This window comes from Ricinus communis, chromosome 3, assembly GCF_019578655.1.
Source record: "Ricinus communis isolate WT05 ecotype wild-type chromosome 3, ASM1957865v1, whole genome shotgun sequence".
Taxonomy (NCBI): Eukaryota; Viridiplantae; Streptophyta; class Magnoliopsida; order Malpighiales; family Euphorbiaceae; genus Ricinus; species Ricinus communis.
Window position 1 is genome coordinate 20,460,556 of NC_063258.1, and position 20,162 is coordinate 20,480,717.

At 31.5% G+C, this 20,162-nt stretch overlaps 1 protein-coding gene and 1 pseudogene across 2 annotated transcripts; both read right to left on the reverse strand.

Moving 5' to 3' along the window:
- Positions 1-13,293: 13,293 nt before the first annotated feature.
- LOC125369420 lies at positions 13,294-14,203 on the reverse strand. 2 transcript variants are annotated; one of them, XM_048371604.1, is made up of 3 exons: positions 14,062-14,203; positions 13,836-13,889; positions 13,294-13,744 (listed from the first exon to the last, which is right to left on the reverse strand). In XM_048371604.1, coding segments are annotated over exons 1-3 (414 nt in total). In that variant the 5' UTR covers positions 14,064-14,203; the 3' UTR covers positions 13,294-13,386. The 2 variants fall into 2 exon arrangements, with proteins under 2 accessions (XP_048227561.1, XP_048227560.1); XM_048371603.1 differs by having other exon boundaries at positions 13,294-13,747; positions 14,062-14,187.
- Positions 14,204-15,471: 1,268 nt separating this feature from the next.
- Positions 15,472-18,811, reverse strand: LOC8263879 (annotated as a pseudogene).
- Between the last annotated feature and the right edge of the window lie 1,351 nt (positions 18,812-20,162).

The window sequence follows — 20,162 nt, forward strand, 5'->3', positions numbered from 1 at the left end:
ATGTTTTATTTTCATTATTCTTCCATTGTAATTGATTTCCTAGATTGTTTTAAACATGAACATGTTTAGCTAGATTGATTAAATCCATTAGGATTTCTTTACTATGTTGGCTTAATATTATATTGGTGGATTGTTTGAGTTAGTTTTGTATTCTTCTTGCTTTCAGTATTAATAAGATATGCATTATTCATGAGACGTTGTGAATTGTGGTGTTTAGATTGCTTCATGTGATTGAGAAGTCCATTTGGCAATTGGAATTTTGAATAGCAAGAACTGGTTAATAATCACTTAGAAATAAGGATAATTAACTAGCCGGATTAAGAATTAACAAAGCTTAATAGAGGCAGATTAAAGCTTAATTCTAATTTAAGAATCAATCGTTAGGAAGAGATTCCAACTTTAGGTTATTAGGTTTAGGAATTTGGTTATCTCGAGAGAGAAACCGAATTCAGTTAAGAATTCGTCCACGAGTAGCATAATTAGACTCATCAATCCTTATCTTTTGTTTGATTGTCAACTAGTTTAGGTTCCCTTTGGGTTTGCTTTCTTGTATTGGTTGTTTCATTTATCCATTTACTCCTGCATCTCTCTTAGAACTTAGCTTGTAGCTATTAGTTAGTTTAGAAATTATTCATCATTCATTTTAGGTTAATATAATAAAGAACAAAGGAGTAACTCTAGGCTTTCACTTTCCTGAGGAATACGACCATGATACTCGCCATTAGTGCTAGACTGCATCGATAGGTACACTGCCTTAGATTGTAGCTACATAGATAGCAACCATCATTCTTTAACCAAAAACTTGTGTTTGATTCTTAACTTGTTAAATCATACTTGGATTGTGGCGTTTGGAGTTGAATTCAAGTGCTAGTTTCATTGTTGGAACTAGTTTTCCCTAACCTCACTTGAGGAGATCCTTGGGTTTTGGAATCATCTAGAGTGGAGGGTGTTTTCTTGCATTCCATATGTATCATAATTCATTAGTTATTTGGGTGTATAGTTGCTAAGATGATGATTTCCTAATGAAATTACTTTTCTTGGATATATTGTTAATGACAAGGGAATTCATGTTGATAAAAAAAAAGTAAAATTAATGAGAGAGTGGTCGAAACCTACTAGTGATAGGAGATCATCATCTTAGCAACCATATACTCTAATAACTAATAAGTTATGATACATATGGAATGCAAGAAAAGACCCTCCAATCAAGATGATTCCAAAATCCAAAAATCTCCTCAAGTAAAGTTAGGGAAAATTAGTTCCAATAATGAAACTAGCACTTAAATTCAACTCGAAACGCCACAAACCAAGTATGAATTGATAAGTTAAGAATCAAACATAAGATTTTGGTTAAAGAACGCCACAAACTAAAAATAGTTTGATAAGTTCAAAGTTAATGCAAGAACTTAAGCAGAAACACTCACAAAGAGCAAATAAAGATTCTTATTCATAAATTCATTTTTACAAATGAATTTGGCTTTGATATTTATAGCCAAAACAAGACAAAGAACCCTAAATGGATGTTTTTTGAGCTCTCCCACATTTTCGCCTTCAATTTCTATTAAAACTCACTAAAAGTGGTTGTTTTTACATTGATGGCACTCATTTTGTAACTCCCAAATGACCACTAATCATGCGTATCCATTTTGTGACTCAAAATTATAACTAATCATGTGCATCCATTGTGTAAATCCAAATGACAACTAATCAGACCCTCACTTAAGAACACATAATAAAAATGAAAATAAAAAAGCTTTGAATGAATTGTATTGGACCTTTTATTTCAATCCAAACTTATTGCACTAAATTGATGTTTTTGGTCCCTTTTTGCAATCCTAAGCCTTGGGCTGAGCCTTACTGTGTTTGAACACTCCAAATGTCTTTAATTAACCCTAACAAAGCTTCTTGCATCCTTCTAAACTTGGATCTTGTCATTAGACCTCCTTGAAAGCTTAAAGGATCATTTGTAGTTCTTGTCTTTGTTGCATCAATAAATAAAGAATGATGAATAAACTAAAGTCAAATCAAGAACTAGAGAGGAGTTTATTAGTCAACAACTCTCGTAGTTCCAAATTTTATGAGCTAGCTTAACATAATTAGTTGATCACATAGCATATATTTAGCATCCATCACAGATAAAGTAAGACTAAAGAATAGAACTAGCTATTCCAACCTGCCTACAACTAAAAAATTGGAAAGGAATACCCTAAAACTAACTTACAGTACATGCGGTTACCAAAAACACATCAAAAACTCGTAAATTAGCATACAAATTATGCACAACCAATTAGCTCATGGTGTAGAGTCGATTTTCTCAACATAAAGCTAAATCGGCTTTGGGAGCTCAAGTGTCTTTCCTATAGTTTTCCTCAATTTCTCATACCGAGAACCGATTTTCACATGCATAGAGGGTACAAATTCAATTAGAAATATGTAAAATTAATAAAGCAATGGAAATATGATGTAATTTATTTAATGTTCTTAAAGTCTAAGTTTATAAAGGCTTGGTTTAGCTGTTAGTATAATATTTTGTTAAATGTTAGTGTTTTCTAAGCCTGTAAGGAAACTCATATTAGATTAGATTAATTAAGTAAAAGTTCTATTCTTCTTAAGACTTTGGATATGTCTTTAAAGCATATCAAACTCGTATGCCTTTTGGTAGATTATGATTAATTAAAGTTTTTTACTTTCTTTCAAGCCAAAATTGCTTATATCTTGTGTTCTTGTTTGAATGCAAAACTTACTAATCAAGGAGTTGATCTATCCTTGTTGCGTACTTGGAATTGGGGTTTAAGGGACTTAGTTTTCCTTTAATTCATCTTACAATCTGATTAGACGATCCTAGGGTTTGATTTCAAGTTGTTCTTTGGGTGTTCAAGTTAGTGATTCACGGGTTTATAAGGAGTATAGTTCATGGGTTCTATTCTTGGAGGTTCTTTAACACTTATCCCTCATGTCCTTCCTTTCTCTTGAGAGCGCAATTGGCAAGCTTGATCGGTGGCATTAGGGATTATCTTGATGATCAAGCAGGACGAGATGTAAATCCACATGTGTAAGGCAAAACTCATATTGTTTTTTATTAATCCAAGCGTAATACTAGTCAGAATTCGAGCGCTTTGATGTTTAAAATGCATATAATAAAGTAATTTAGGTCGGACTGTTTTTGGGTAGGCCCGTGCGAATATACCCTTGTCTTTGTTAAGCTGGCTCATAATATTTAGGACTACAAGAGTTGTTGCCCAGTCAACTCCACTCTCGTTCTTGATTTGACTTTAGTGTATTCATCTTTCTTTCGTTATTTATTTATATTTAGCTTATAGTTTCTTCTTCTTATGGAATAAGGGCTTTTGCATTATAAAATCTACATGCAATCGAATACTTGAGGCTAATGAGCATATTATTTCAGTTTTCTACCTTATAAGAAATCAAGATATGGGTTCTTTCAATAAATTTATGGTTTTATCAACACTCGCACTAGCGGGCATAGACTTATCCCTCACATCCTTCCTTTCTCTTGTGTTCTTTGTCTACCCTTGTGTTTAAATTAATTTGATTTGATCCTTACACTTAGCCATATGGAAGAGAACAAAGAACTTGTGATTTCTTTCCTTATCAGATATGAAATCCTACCTATATTCTCATTTTATTTGTTTCTTTTGTGTCTCTCTTTCTAATCTCTATCTAATGTGATGGTTTGATTTTATTTCGGGAGCATAAACACGAGTATTGAGTGAAAGCGCATAAAAGCGGTAATCATACACATCGATCTAATGCTTCAACGAATGCAAAAGAAGAAAATTAGTTGATTGAGTATTAATATCATTCTCCGAATGATCGTAAACGAATCTTTTGGAGGAAAGAAGAAACGATGAGGATCTAGTCACGAACAAATTTTATGATTCAGGATTTGCACCATCAAGATCTCTATCATTCCTTATTCCTCTAGGTACAATAACACATGATGACACAAGGATTGGCATAAGGGAGAAATCATAATGACGTAAATCATAATGAACTAGTATGGAAATGCAATTGATAAGCTGGACTAGTGGCATTAGGGCTTAACTTGAACATCCAGTAGAACATGATGTAAATCCACGTGCGTAAGGGAGAAATCATTATGTTATCAATGAATCCAAGCATAATATAATTAGGAATGAGAGCTTTTGGTCTTTGGGATGGATATTATTAAGTAATTTGGTATGAAGTGTTATTAGGTAGTCTCAAATGAATTTCCCCTTATTTTCATTACGTTGGTTCATAAAATTTGGGATCTTGATCATTCCTTGTTCCTCATGGCATGAAAGCTCCTGGTGACATAAGGATTACTATAAGGACTAGTTAACCACTCTTGTAGTCCCAAATCTTATGAGCCAGCTTAATAAAAATAAGAGAAAATCTGTGTGGACCTACCTAATAACACTTTGACCCATACTAGTTCATTATATATGTCCTAAACATCAAAGCACTCGCATTCCCACTTATATGACGCTTGGATTTATTGAAAACAACATGATTTCTCCTTTACGCGCGTGGATTTACGTCTCATCCTACTTGATCATCAAGCCAATCCCCAATGCCACTAGTTAGGTTTTTTAAATGCATTCCCATGTTTCTTATGCCAATCCTTGTGTCATCAAGAGTCCTCGTGCCTAGAGGAACAAGAAATGATGGAGATCCTATCGGTGCAAATCATGAATCAGGATATTTGGGCGTGTCTTGATTCTCGGTGTTCCTTTTTCCTTCAAAAGATATGTCTATTATCATTAGAAGAATGATATCAATAATCGATCAATAAATTTTCTTTAATCGCATTTGTCCAAGCATTGGATCGGTGCCTATGATTGTTATTTCCACGTGCTTTAACTCAACACTCATGTTTATGCTCGCCAAATAAACCAAACCATCATACAAGACATCGATTAGAAATAGACGAACAAAAGAAACAAATAAATGAGAACATAGGTAGGATTTTCATTTCATCCGAGAAAAGCTATCTTTTTCTTAATAATGCCTTTGTCATTTGATCCAATAGCGTTCCATTGAATTCGATAAGATCACAAATTCTTTATTCTATTCTATCTTCGCAAGATTAAAATTCCTAGAAATTAAGCAATTGCACCAAGGTTCTATTAACTACCTCAATTTATGGATGGCAAATAGTAGAAAACAGTAAGTTAGTGCCAATTTAGCCCACAACACACGCCAATAATGACTCAAAAATTTGACATGCCTATCACTAACAATGGTCTTAGGTACACCATGCAAACACAGAACTTCCTTAAAAAAAATTCAGCAATATGACGTGCATCATCTATTTTATGACAAGGAATGAAATGAACCATCTTACTAAATCTATCCACAACAACAAATATGCTATCTCTACCCTTCCTAGTTCTAGGCAAACCAAGTCCAAAATCCATAGACAAATCACTCCAAGGCATATCCAAAACGGATAAAGGTGCATATAACCCATGGGGTTTCAATTTGGATTTAGCCTGCATGCAAACAACACATTAATCCACCACCATGTTCCTCCTTAATCAATAACACATGCAAAGAGCAATTTTGCACACACAATCGTTTCTTCTTAAATAAAAACCTTTCAAACACATAGAAATCATCAAAGGCAGCTCTATTATTACACACCTACCAAACAAGATATGGCTTGCATGCATTAGCACTATATCACATAGCATATCATCTGTGTATCTACCTATTATGAAGGGTACAATAACATGCTTAACCTTAATCTCACCATAATTGTTAAGCCATAACAATCTATATGGTATAGGATGAGGTACCAAGTTCAATCCTAGTTTTTGAACCATTGTAACACTAGCAACATTAGTACAACTTCCACTATCAATGATAAGGATACAAGTCTTACCTTGTACATGACACCTGGTGTGGGAAATATTGTCCCTTTACTACTGCATATCATCATCATCCTTCATTTGCACACTGAGTGTACGCCTAGCAACCAAAAGATCCGCCTCATTGGCTATTCAACACCATCATCACTGCAATCTCCTAATTGTGGAATCTCGTCCTCTTCATTATCATTATCCTCACTTTCGGATTCAATCTCACCATGCTCTCTAACCACCCTAGTTCGCTTAATTGGACACTGGGAAGCAATGTGTCCATTTCCCAAGCACTTGAAGCACTTAATGTCTCTATTTCTACTTTTGTTCAATTCAGATTTAGTTTGTATTTTGGTGTCTGAACTCCCTTCTACTTTGTTATCCTGCAAAAAAGATTTGTTATCATCTCCTTTACCTCCTATCCAAGAGCTATTCCAATTCGGTTTGGAACTAGAACTACCCTTAAAGTCATTCTTTGCTGGCCATCTCGGTTTGAGTTGTTTTTCCACTTTGATGGCATTGTGCACCATCTCATCAATCTCCACATAATATTGTAACTCAATCCTATCAGTAAATTCTTTGTCTAACCCTCTAAGGAAACATGCCATTGTGGCTTCTCTATCCTCATAAAGTTGATCACAATAACTATCATTTCCAATAAGTTCTTGTCTATGATCACCTTGCCCTACATCCACTCCAACAATGTACTTATTACCATTATTCCCTCCAAGTGCAGCAATTTGATCTATTAGGGTTCTTTGGTTAGCCTCCATAGTTCTAGTCATCTCTCTTATATCTAACTCATATCTTTCCAACCTCTCATTCAATGTAGTTATGTTTCATTGTAAGGTCTCATTCTCATGCATTTGTGATAAAGGAATACCAGGTTGTTGTATCTTAGACTCATTATCATTACCACCATTACTACCATTTGAACCACTTGACATGGTTACAATAAAAGGTTACAAAAATAATAAAATAAAAATAAATAAAAATCAAATTCCTCACATGCTCCCTCACGTGTTTGCTCTCAAATAATGGGATGTTTACTCGTGTTTCAAACTAATAATTATGTTCTCACAAGGTTAGACTTCACATTACTCAAGCTTGTTTTCGAATATTCTTGTGTGAATCAAGAATACTACAAGTTTTATCACTCTCTTTGTAGTACAAAAGAATCAAAGATTAAAACACGTAGTTGAAGCAAACATTAAAATTCAAGAAAGTATCAAGGTTGTGTTCCGATCAAGAAATTAGCAATCAAAAATTAAAGAAACTTTAAAGGAAGCAAATGACATATAAAGAAGTTATCTAGAATAAATAATATGTAAAATGGAAACAAGAAAAAGGCAAGAAGCAAATTGACAAGTTTTAAAGAAACACTCTCTCCAACTTTTAATGACTCAAGAACATTAGAAAATAACTAAAGAAATAAAGGACATATGAATTAAAGACCCAAAGCATGCAAGAAACAAGAAAATACATGTAATAATATCAAGACTCTAATTCGGCCTAATAAAAAAATACACCCTAAACAACTTTGATTTTATCAAACTCAATGAAAAACATTAAAGATGCAATGACATGTGAAAGAAATAGAAATTAAGACTCAAGAATAAGAAAAACAATCAAGAATCCAAAACACCCAATTCGATTATTTTTGAATTTTGATGTTATAACAGAATTGAATCAATCAAGAATAATGAAAAACAATAAGATAACAATAGAAAGCACTAAAGAAACAGAATTATAAGAAAAGAATTGAAGAAAAACCTCTAAGAAAGCAAGATTGCAATTCGGGTTCTTGTATCCTTTCTCTAATCAAACAACAACCAAAATCCAATTTTTAGCTTCAAGATCAATCTAAAACCTTCAATAATGTTGTTATAATTGATAAGGGATTAGATCATAAATAAAACTTTCCAAAAAAAAAAATCGACCAAAATTGCTTGACCAACCCTTGCATACCAATTTTCTCAACTATGCTCAAACGCTTAAGAACAAGTAAAAAGAAGAAAAGAAGGAGAAAATTCGTGGAATCACCAAGCAATGAGGATATGAGATTGTATTTTTATAGTTCAATCTCTTTTAAGTTGGTTTATTGTCAATATAATCATATCTGCCACTCAAATCCTCTTATCTCTCTAAACTAAATGGATTAGCTACTTTGTAGCTACACCTCTTCCTAAAACATAAGAAACTTGTCTTTGCCTAGATAGGACTCTTTTGTAACCCTAAATACTAAGAATAAAATGTGATTAATAAGATCAACCCCCATAAATACTCAAAAACCAAATCAAGAATCAAAATTTTCAAGAAAACACATAAGATAATTCAAGAAAATCAAGATATTCAAGTAAGCTTTCAAGATTGCAGATTATTCTTGCAAGATTCAATTTTTTTTAATACTTATCTTTTTTCTTTTTTTTTCTTTTTTTACTAAATTCTAATATGAAATTACACAAAATAAGAACAACAATGTAAATCAACAACACAACTGTACCTCCACTCCAAGATCTCCAAGAAGTCGAAGTACCTTCACAAAAACTTAAAGAAACAACTAAATAACTTATAAGGACAAGGATACACAATCTGATTTCCAAGAGCCAAAGCTCTTATATCAAATGCTAAGAACTTTTAAGAATAGAATATACAAACTCTAATAGTAATGAACCTGTATATCACTAACCTATACCCACTAACAAATTGAATTAAATAGTAAGATCACTCTATATCAGATTATAAAGTTTATCAATAGAATTATAACCTAAAAAAAACTAAGTCCTTTAAACCCTAATCCTAGCACGCCACAAAGATAGATCAAATCTTTGATAAGTGTTAAATGCATTCAACAAGAATACAAGAATTCAAGCAAAAGGTTGCTAGAACAATGAAATATCATTAATAATCAAAACTTAAAGTAACATATGGCTTGGTTCAAGTTAAATAGACTTCAAACAAATCCTAGAAGAAAACTAATAGGAAAAGGACTTTTATGCCTAAATATACTTAATAAAACTAAACCAAGGCTTACAAGCATATTTTGGCCTTAATTGGTTCTTCATGGGCTTGAACCTTCTATAGATTGAATAAAGTCCAATCTTGATTCTCCTTAATAGTTATGGATCTTGGGCCTTCAAATGGACTCTCCTTGCTAGCCCAATCTTGTATATAGCCATTTAAGGCTTGTTGCAACTTCTTGGCTCTAGACCTTATTATTAGGCCTTGTGGTAAGCTTAGTCCTTCTTTAGCGTTCTTAGCTTTCCTTACGTGCTCCTCATCAAGCCCATCATCTTCAAGTTTATCTTGTGCTAGCCCATCCATATCACGAACCTAGACTTATCGCTCATGTTCTTTCATTTTTTTGTTTTCTTTGTCTGCCCTTTTGTTTAAATCAATTCGATTTAATCCTTGCACTTAGACATAGAAGAGAATAAAAAACTTGCTATTTCTTTTCTTATCGGATCCAAAATCCAAACAATGTTCCCATTTGTTCATTTCTTTTGTTCGTCTCTTTCTAATCTATGTCTTATTTTATGGTTTGGTTTTATTTGGCGAGCATAAATAAGAGTATTGAGTTAAAATATACGGAAGTGACAATTATAGACACCGATCCAATGCTTGGACAAATGCGAAGAAACAAAATTAGTTGATCATGGAAGAATCTTTTGGAAGAAAGAGGGAACGTTGAGAATTAAGGCACGCCCAAATATTCTAATTCAGGATTTGCACCATTGGGATTTCCATCATTCCTTGTTCCTCTAGGCATAAGGACTCCTGATGACACAAGGATTGACGTAAAGAATCATGGGAATGCAATTGACAAGCTTGACCGGTGGCATTGGGGCTTAGCTTCATGATCAAGCACAACGAGACGTAAAACCACGCGCATTAGAGAGATATCATGTTAGTTTTGATTAATCCAAGTGTAGTACAAGTGGGGAATGCAAGCGTTTTGATGTCTAGGATGCATATAAAGAAGTAATATGAGTCGAGGTGTTAGTAGGTAGGCCCTAATAGATTTTCACTTGTTTTTATTAAGTTGTGATATGGAACCTCCAGGAATAAGTTTAAGAATCCCTTTTGAATGGAGGACCCTAACACATTAATATAAAAACCATAAGAACCAATTCGATTCAACACCTAAGAAAGGTTAGAAAACAGATTTCTTAGAAAATGTAGAAATTCTTAGCTTTTTCATTAATCTGATTATTTATGTACAACGAATAAGAAATTCCACCAATTCTCTTTTATTATAGTTATATCTATTATAAGATACTCTTAAAATACCAAAGCAATACTTTTAATATACTTTATTCTCTATTTATTAATATTGTGTCATATTATAGTGAATTTATATTTAATTGTTTACACTAAGATATCTAAAAGATACTTTTAGTATACCTGAAAAATATCACATAATATAACAGTATTTTGGCGATTTTAAAAAGATATTTAAAAAATTAAAAATATCAACAACAATATATCCAAGATATTCTTAATATATTTTTAGTTGTATATTTATGAATGTTTTAAATATTATACTTATAATATATAAATCATTACTCAGTTGTATAAAAAAACACTAAAAATATATTAAATATTTACTGAATTACAATATATATTTAAAAATAATAAAAGTATGCTCGTAATATACCTGAAAGTTAAAGTATTTTCGGTCCGACTTTGTCTAGTTACAAATCTAATTCTAGTCTTAAATTTGTTTATGATGAAAATTAAAAATTAAATGGAAGTGAGTAAATGAGGAATGAGTCAATTGAGCCAAATAGTTTTTTTAATTATTATACTAAGTTAAGTTAATGGAATAAAGAAATATGAAATAGGAAGAAGTTCTCAGCTTTTTCATTAGTTTGATCATTTATGTACAATGGATAAAAAATTCTAGCTTTTCTATAAAATACTCTTAAAATACCAAAATGATATTTTTAATATATTTTTTTCTCTGTTTATCAATACTGTATCATATTAAAGTAAATTTATTTTTTTATTATTTTATAACAAGATGTCTGATTCTTGAAAAATATCACATAATATAACGGTATATATATATAATTTTAAAAAAAATTAAAAATCAACAACAGTTTACCAATAAAATATTATTAATATACTTTTAGTTGCATATTTTTGAATGTTTTGATTAAAGTTATAATACAAATCATTACTCAATGGTATAAAAAGATACTATAATTATATTTAAAATATATTTTTTCCTGCATCTTTTAAATATTTTTATGTTATAATTTAATATATTAGAATCATTTATTAATACATATTTTAGTGTAAAAAGGTTAGTTTTAATATACTTTATGTTAATATGCTTCATATTTTATTTTTTAATTTATTTTAATTACATATAAAAATAATAAAAGATACTTGCAATATATATATTAAAACCATTTTTATTGTAGTATATTTATGATATACATTTAAAATTTCTATTTCTAAATTTTTTTAAATCAATATTTTTATTAAAGATACCAACGGGATATTTTAAAATATCTTTTCGTTATGTAATTATTTTTTATTAAAATTATTTTATTTAGGGTTAATAATTGAATTGACTAAACGATACCGAAAAGGCATTAGAAAGATATTACTAATATATCTTATAATATTATAAAATTTTAAAATATACTGATTCATCAGTTTTTTAAATTTAAATAAAAGATCAAACTAAAATAGTATGACATGAAATTTCTTTAATATTTTTATTATAGTATTATATTTATAATAGTTATTTTGTATTTTTTTGACAAAAATATAAAGCATATACTTGTTTTCTTAAAATATAATAAACTATAATTATAGTTTATTTATCTCAAATTTGATATATTCGATTAAAAGTTATTTTTATCTATTGTATGAGTTTCGAAAACTCACACATTATTACTGAATTATGAGTAGTAGATTTATTTGAATATTTGAAACTAAATCTCAGCTTCGATATTATTTGAAATTGAATTAAAAAGAAATTGAAGATTAATTGTTTTAAATCAATCAATTTTTTGTTTGATTTTTTATTTTTGTTTCAGTCTTACGGTAGCTATAAAGGAAAAGAAACTATCTGGCTAATAATTTAATAGAAGTATGGTTTGTCTATAAAGTTCATAATAATCTTCATCTAATAATTTAATGATGCATAGAAAAGGAAAACTACCTCTGCCTCCAACTTAATTATTATTATTTCTTTTGTATTTATGGAAACAATGCAGGAATGAGATTGAATTTCTCAGCATTGATTTTCATTTTAATTTCTCCAAAATTAATATATATATATATATATATATATTACATTATTTTTAAATTATACTATTTGTATTTCAAATTTTATATATATATATATATATATATATATTACATTATTTTTAAATTATACTATTTGTATTTCAAATTTTACCCTATAAACTACTTAAATTCTTTTATGAAGATTTTCTACTAATAATATTCAGTTCAAATTTATATTTTATATATTTTTCTTTAACATTTATAATAATACTTTCTTAAAATCTAATGCTCCGTCCATTAGCATCTTTGTAGCTAAAAATTCTAAGGATTTTTAGTGCGAATCCCCTTGACATGCAAGAAAATGAAATCTAAAAGTCTGTCTTCACTGCTCCCCCATTACCATTACCATAATGAGAAGTGAGAAATAATCTTAAGCGTTTCTGGCGCACAAAAAGGAGAAATAATTAAAATATTTTAGGAATTCTAACAAGGCCATCTGAACCCACAGAAAGACAGACAAATGGATTTGGAATTAGGTGGATAAGTCTCAGAAAGAACTCGCATGGGTTTTCAGTTTGAAATAGCCACCCAAATGGGCTCCACAAATTGACTTCCTATATATATATATATATATATATATATAAACTATAAGCATATGTGCAACTTTAAAGATCACATTACTTAGCTTTAAACCTACAACAATGGCTCAAAGACAATTAAAAAGATGCTAAACAATTCAATAAAGTAAAACATTGGTTAATAAAACAAGTTGGTAATTGAGAAAGCATTGGACTTGTATTCAGAGTTAGGTATGTGATAGAAAACCCATCTACTAGTCCTATAGGAGTTGATACTTTTGAGAGAATGTAAAGGCAGTAGCTTTTTTTAATGTTCATAATAGGGCTATTAAAATGGGCTCCACTGCAGCATGCCTATGCTAAACCAGATGTCAATGGTTACTTGTATGTGAGGTTACATCTTACTGTTGAGCCTAAAAACTGTAGAATCTTTAAACAGAATATATATCCTGAACTGCTGGCTTTTTCTCAAGTTGACAAGGTTCTGGCAAAAGCCCCATTAGTTTAAGCTTCAGTTTAGCCTACAAAATGTGCCAGAATGCTTACTTTCATTATATGCAAGGCATTCAAATGATATAACAAAATATAAAAAAGGGCAACACATTTAATTAGTTACAAAAGTTAGCAATTGACCTTTTGGCTCCTGCTTTCAATTTGATGTCCCATGTTGCTTTTGACTCTTCATCATCTGATGGCTAGGTGGCCTTTTTTTCTTCAAGTTTTACAAGGACCAGATTTTTCAATAATGTTCCATTAGCAAACGTGCTTCTCTCATTTTTATCTTCACAATCTATAGCCATATTAGTTGTATTACATCCTTTTACGGCTCTACGCTTGAGAGGGTCATCATTGGACCTTCTAATATTGTCAATAGAAGACTCTTTTGGCATTCTGCAAACTCCACTAACTCCATCCTCTAATTCAACGGCACTGTCAGTGTGTTCTACTTCTGATGTTTTATTTTCTGATTCAATTGCATTTTCAATACTTTCCGAGCTGTTCTTGCCAGAAGAAATCTTGATATCAAATGTCGTTTTTGAGATCCCTTCTCTTCTGCTATTAAGTACATTGGCATTTAGAGCTCCATAGTAGTTGAAAGCCATAGTACAAAACACAAGTATCAGCTTGCAGTTTAGTATCTTACATAGTTTCCTCTATCGGAAAATTGGAATTCATTTTTGGTTTCTTGTTCTGGTGCCTGGAAAAATCAAGAAACCAATATATTAGCTACAGTTTGCACACTAACAAATAATTCCATTAAACTAGAAAGAAGATAATCAAAAAAGTTACAAAGCAGATACAGGAAGTTATGAAAGGCATCGCACCAGCAACAGGCCACATACGAGCATAGTGGGTAAAGAAGCACTTACATTTCACAAGAAGCATCAAGATTTGGAGAATTAGCTAGTTTTTCCTGTCATTAAAACTAGAAATCAATCACATTCTAGATTTTAATCCATATGCAAGTTGTAAAGTAATGATGCAGTCAGTCAACTCACCCCACTTGCACCACTTTCATCACCAACAAACTCCCACTGTTCTTTCTCGAGAAGCAGCAGTTTTTCATCACCATTGGCGTCTCGAGCCTGACAGAGGCATATGTTCAGTAAAATGCCAGAAGTACTTGTCCCCATGATCGAATTATCTAGAGAAAAGAAAAAGGCACGACGGAACTTTTATGATTCTCACCTTATGTTTCTTCTCTATAGGATCATAAGAAACTATATCACCTTCATAGGACCTGCAAATAAGTTGTACACAACAAAAGAAAAGGGAAGTTAAAACCTTAAATGAAAAAGTGCAGATAAGAAAACACTATGCAATGTCAGGAAAATAAGTAGCATAAATGGATGCACGTGCATGCAAATGCTAGCATATATGAACATCCATGCATGATGCACAATGCATTTACTGAACTTAAGAGAGAAGCTGTAGCTCAAGTTCTAGTGAAGCCAATCCATCTAATAGTCTTAACAATAATACAGAGTTGGAATTCGTCCTTTATATAGGTACGAGTAGCCACTAATCAAACATCAGTTCTATTCAGATGCAAATGCATCATTATTAAGGGCTTACTTCTAAAAGGAACATGATTAGATATTGTCAAAGTCTTGCAGTTAAAACTGTAAACAAGACTGCAGAAACAATTGTATTTTGGGGGAAAGTACAATGTGTTACCCTAAACCCTCAACACCTCTTACTAAGAACTGGCTACAAAAGAAATTTTAATACAGAAAGGTGAAAACTACTCTTGAATTACCTCCACCTCATAAATACAATTCCACATGAAAGAGTTACTAAATATCTACTTTAAAATTGTTCAACTCTCCAATTTGCATGCATATGGGCGTCTTAACCCTCCCGGGATAGTTACTTAAGCCAGATATTTAAAACTCTCTAAACATGAAATCTCAAACATAATCAAATGCTGATTGTTGCTATAAAGAAAGGAAGCTACAAAGAGAATAGTCAAGCATGACCATAGGCAGAAATGATATCTACTATCTCGTTATAAAAAGCCACAAATAAAAGAGCCTGAGAGGAAAAATACAACATAAAGGAAATATACATATTAATATTGAAGGATGTATGGAATACTTACGCATGTCCTTCTACACACCAGACTTTGATTCTGGAACTAATCAAATTCTCAGCAAAAGGTTTACCATTATCCGGAGCTAAACAAGCCTGAATTGTAAGAAAAGAAAGTGAACGCTTCTAACAACTACTGATTAGTGCTAAACAGCATGATATATCAAGCTTCAATGTTGACTGTCCATATATAGATTGCTTGTAAGAAAACCACCAAATTCTAAATCTTCACCAAAACATTTATTCGGTTAGCCCTGTAGCCCCTACAATATGTCTCAGTAATTAGTCAGACCAATTAGCAAGAAAGATCAATCCTATAAGCTTTTGTATTCAGATTTTACTTGTTAATGAGAATCCTGAACAGGTGAAGACCAAAAGGATCTAAAAGGTTGCCCCAACCAAAGAGCAATTCTAAACCTTTAGCAAAATGGCCAAATACAACCCACATTACCATTCCATAAAAACCAAATTTTTAATTATTGCTACCATATGTTTTACATGCATACATATACAAATTTCCAAGCCAGCCTTAGGCATTATCCCCAGGTAAAGAAAGAATTACAGTTCTATATTAATAATCTCCTCGTTCTGCTAATGAAGTAATATACCGAAATGCAGGAAACACGACAGGACAGTTGATTTTATATTTATAGACTAACTTATTTATTATACTCTTAATACTCATTAATGGAGAGGATACACAACACAATTCTAAAGACCAAATCTGTCTAAAAATCTTACTAATTAATTAGCTACAAACAATACTTGTTTTGATTATTGATTCTCTGACAAATAAATACTAACCCATGGTGTAAGAAGGACTCGGCAAGTTGATAACAGTGCTCTTAACCTTAACCATATGTTGATGCTGTTGGTGATTCCTTGTGACCCTATTCCACTATCCTTCAAACCATGTCATCAACAATTCTTTCTTTTAGTTCTAGACATAATTCGCTTTGGAAAAAGCTAAATTGCTAAGACTTAGACCTAGCTAATCTACTTGGAGCCTGAATTATTCACCTGGAAAGGAAAATGATCCGGTCCACGAGCTGGCGCAGAGTTGATCTGAACTGCTCCTGTCTCCATTGCATCACTGATCAAGATAGCTTTGTTGATGTCTCTTGTGAATACACAACCCTGTGTTCCATTGAAAAGTATTAGTATCTGACATGGAGAAAAAAAAAAGGTATAATATCAATAATACCTGGAGGCCAAAATTGCTAGCATTGCAGTGGTGGATTCCTTCTTCAATAGAGTTGATTTTGATAACAAGAAGAACAGGACCAAATGGCTCCTCTCATACAATTCTCATATCAGATCTTGCGTTATCCAACCGTAAAGGCCAGATGAGGTTTCCTTCTTTCTTGTACTCTTGGCAAAATGTTGCTCCTTTCTCTTTGGCATCTTTGATTAGTCCTTCAATGAAATTAGGTGACGATTCTGTAACTGCTGGGGTTATATCACAGTTATCCTATGGTGGCCCGACGCTTAGTTTTGCAACTCTAGCCTTCACCTTCTCAACCAAAGCATCAGCAACTGAGTCCATCACCACAACAACCTTAATCGCAGTGCATCTTTGTCCACTGTATGAAAAGCCTCCTTTTATTATGTTTGCTGCTACCAATTCGAGATCAGCATCTTCCAGGACAATGCAGGCATCTTTTCCTCCCAACTCCATCTGAAGTGGGATCATCCCTGCCTTCTTCGAAATTGCAATACTTGTGTCTCCTCCGGTGAAGCTGAGAAGGAGAGAATACGAATTAGGTGCACTCAGGATACAACTATTTTAAAGGAGGAATAAGAGAAGGTTATTACCTTATGCACTTAACACCAGGATGCATAGTAAGGAAGTCGCCAATCTTAGAGCCTTTACCAGTGAACAACTGATGAGGCCTTTGGGAAAACCAGCCAAGTGAAAGCAATGTACCATATGTAAGCAAGAGACAGCACCCTGAAATTAAATCAAATTATCCGATTTATGCATTAAAAAAAGAAATGGGGAACTTTCTAGGATAATTGATAAAAAGGAGCTGTTTCAGAGAGAACATGCAGATGCCCTCTTGCCGTGCATCCTCTGCACATCAATTTGTTCTTGATGAATTACCTGAGCAGGAGGCTTGAGTACAAGTGAGTTTCCAGCAATCAATGCAGGACCAATCTTTGAGACAGCAAGATTGACAGGATAGTTAAAGGGTGGAATGGCTAGTATCACTCCAAGGGAGATCTGCAATTTTTAATACAATTCCAATTCATAAACTATATTAACAATCTTGCCCAAAAATTAATGAGAAACTAAAACAATACTCTCACTGAACTAATTTACTACATGCCTTATTTCAGTTATTGTAATTATTATAACTTTCATCTCATTTTGTCATAAAATTGTAGACCATATTTGGTTAACCCTTTTTTAATTTTTCTTCTACTTTTTATTATATGTGTCTCTTGCTTTTTCTGTTTTGCAAGTAGAAGCCAACTTCTAGTTAGACAAGTCCGTATTCAAAAAGCAAAAAGTTCATCTCTCTTTACACTCCTGATTCTTTAGGCTACCAATTGTTATAAAATGGCTCACGCTTGAGTAGTCCCAACCAGATATATTCAGACAAATCTAGTTTCCATCTATGAGCTGTAGCATCCACATTTCTTTTCTCCTTTTCTTTTTCCTTATAAATAAAAACTGAGATAAGTAGGCCATTTTGCACATCCTATAGTTAATGTTACCCCAGTTGCACTTGCAGACAAATTGTGGCCAATACTATATGAACTAGACTAGGGTACATTTGGTTACCTTTGCTTAGTCATTTTGAAAGTTCTGTTAGACATACATCATTAGCCAATTAATTAGGTATTAGCTTCCTTTTGAATGTATTCATACTATTAAAACAATGGATGTAATTCCTTATTTCAATGTTTTTTTTGTTTGTTTTTAAGCAGGACCATAACAGAAAAATAATAGAAATCCAAGTATACCTTAGAAGTGAAGCAGTACCTTGTCCTCTCATTTCCAGGAAAACTATGAGAAACCAAGAACTTGCCCTCTCCAAGAATTCTTACTCCCTCTTCTGCTGTGTAAGAAATAAGATCTCTAGATCTCACAACCTTCAAGAGATCATAAATACTAAGACAAACATTTCTTTTTTATTATTAATGAAAACTAAAACCAGGACAAACTGACCAATGAACTTTAGGACAGTTGTATTGTAGCTGGAGAGAAAGTGTTGTAAGGTTTCAGGTTCATTACTATACGAAGTTCATTAAACCAAAAAAAAAAAAATTAAGAACAACAGGAAAAATTGTTAGGCATACCTCAGAGAATGCATCTTTAGCTGGTTTTGCAATTTCTTTCACCAAGCACTCAGTAATTGGAGCCTTGTGCTCTTTCAGGATAGCAGCTGCCTTGTGAAGGAGCTCTGCTCTCTTCCAAAGAGGAGTTCTAGCCCAAGCTTTCTGTGCACTTTTTGCTAATTCCATCACCTTGTTTTATATAGTAATATACAACTCCCTATTGATATTCGAGAGCCGATCCATGTACCATTGACAATAAAATAGCAAGTTGTTACTAATTCAAAGCATATTGACTAGTAAAGGCAGTGCTGAGTAGAAAAACAAATGAATGCAGTTTAAGACTATGCAGAGGTGGTTTATAAATATAATAAAAACTTCAACCAAATGACTGGACTCGCGCAGTGCTACATAAAAGTGATGCAAAATTGTTACCGCGTGGTGTACATAAAAGTGTTACCATAGCAGTGCTAATTTAAATTTATAAAATTTAAATTAAATTTATCCATAAAGTTTTATCTTGTTAGCAATTTATCTTGTTTTACCTTTCATGTCAAATCATTTTAGTTATAAAATCTTATTTATACGGTTTTTTCCAATTATATTTATACAATTTTATTATGAATTATAAAAAAATTAATTATATGAGATCAATTTAAAATAAATTATTATTAATAAGTTTTAATAAAGATAATATTATCCAAATAAATAAATTAATTAAATTAGTTATTAACCGATAAAAAAATATTTAAAATAGAGTTAATACAACCGATAACTAATTGAGAGTAAATCGATTAGTCAGTTGCTTATTCTTAATTCTTACTAAATGATTTAATGTAATTGTCCAATGAGAAATAACTATCACCTACACAAAACTTTCGAACCAAACACTAAGACGATACTAAAATGATACCATTCTTTAAAAATATATACCAAACTTATATAAATAACATACCAAATACTAAAATATAGTTAAATTACATGAAGATAAATTTAAACTAAAGAGCCATACTATAAAATAACAATCTAATATATTTTTATTTTTTAAATATAATTAGAGAGTTGATTTGTCTATCTATATATTTAGAGCCAAACTTCATTCTCTATTTTATATTTGATAAATGCACTACAGCTTTTTATGCACTTGAGTAATTGATATTTGTATTTTTTATTTTTCTATTGGTAAAAATTAAAAGAAAAAATAAAGAGAAATTAGAACAATTAATATTTATTGTAATAAAAGTAAAATAAAAAATAAAATATATAGATTCAATTAGACTTAAATAAAATATTTTACTCTTTATATTTAAATATATTCATTAAAATATTTTTATTATAAAATTATATTCTTTAAAATAAAAAATACAATTAAAAATCATCTAATCCAGTTTAAAAATAAAATCATACAAACAAATTTTGTTAGCTCCAAAAATATAAAAATAAAAATCAAGATTTTAGATTATAAAAATAAAAATTTGTAACTCATTTATGGTGGGTATATATATATGTGTAAAAGTACATATATTATTAGATCTTTCACACAGTAATTATAATACTTGTACCGTTTTAGGCTCTTAACTCTTTTTAATGCCAACTT

What these genes read in the sequence shown, in the direction of transcription:
- LOC125369420 (XM_048371603.1), bottom strand. An exon ending in TTTCCGATAGAGGAAACTAT is followed by an intron (nt 13,748 to 13,835) that starts GTAAGATACTAA and finishes TGTACTTAATAG; the next exon opens with CAGAAGAGAAGGGATCTCAA.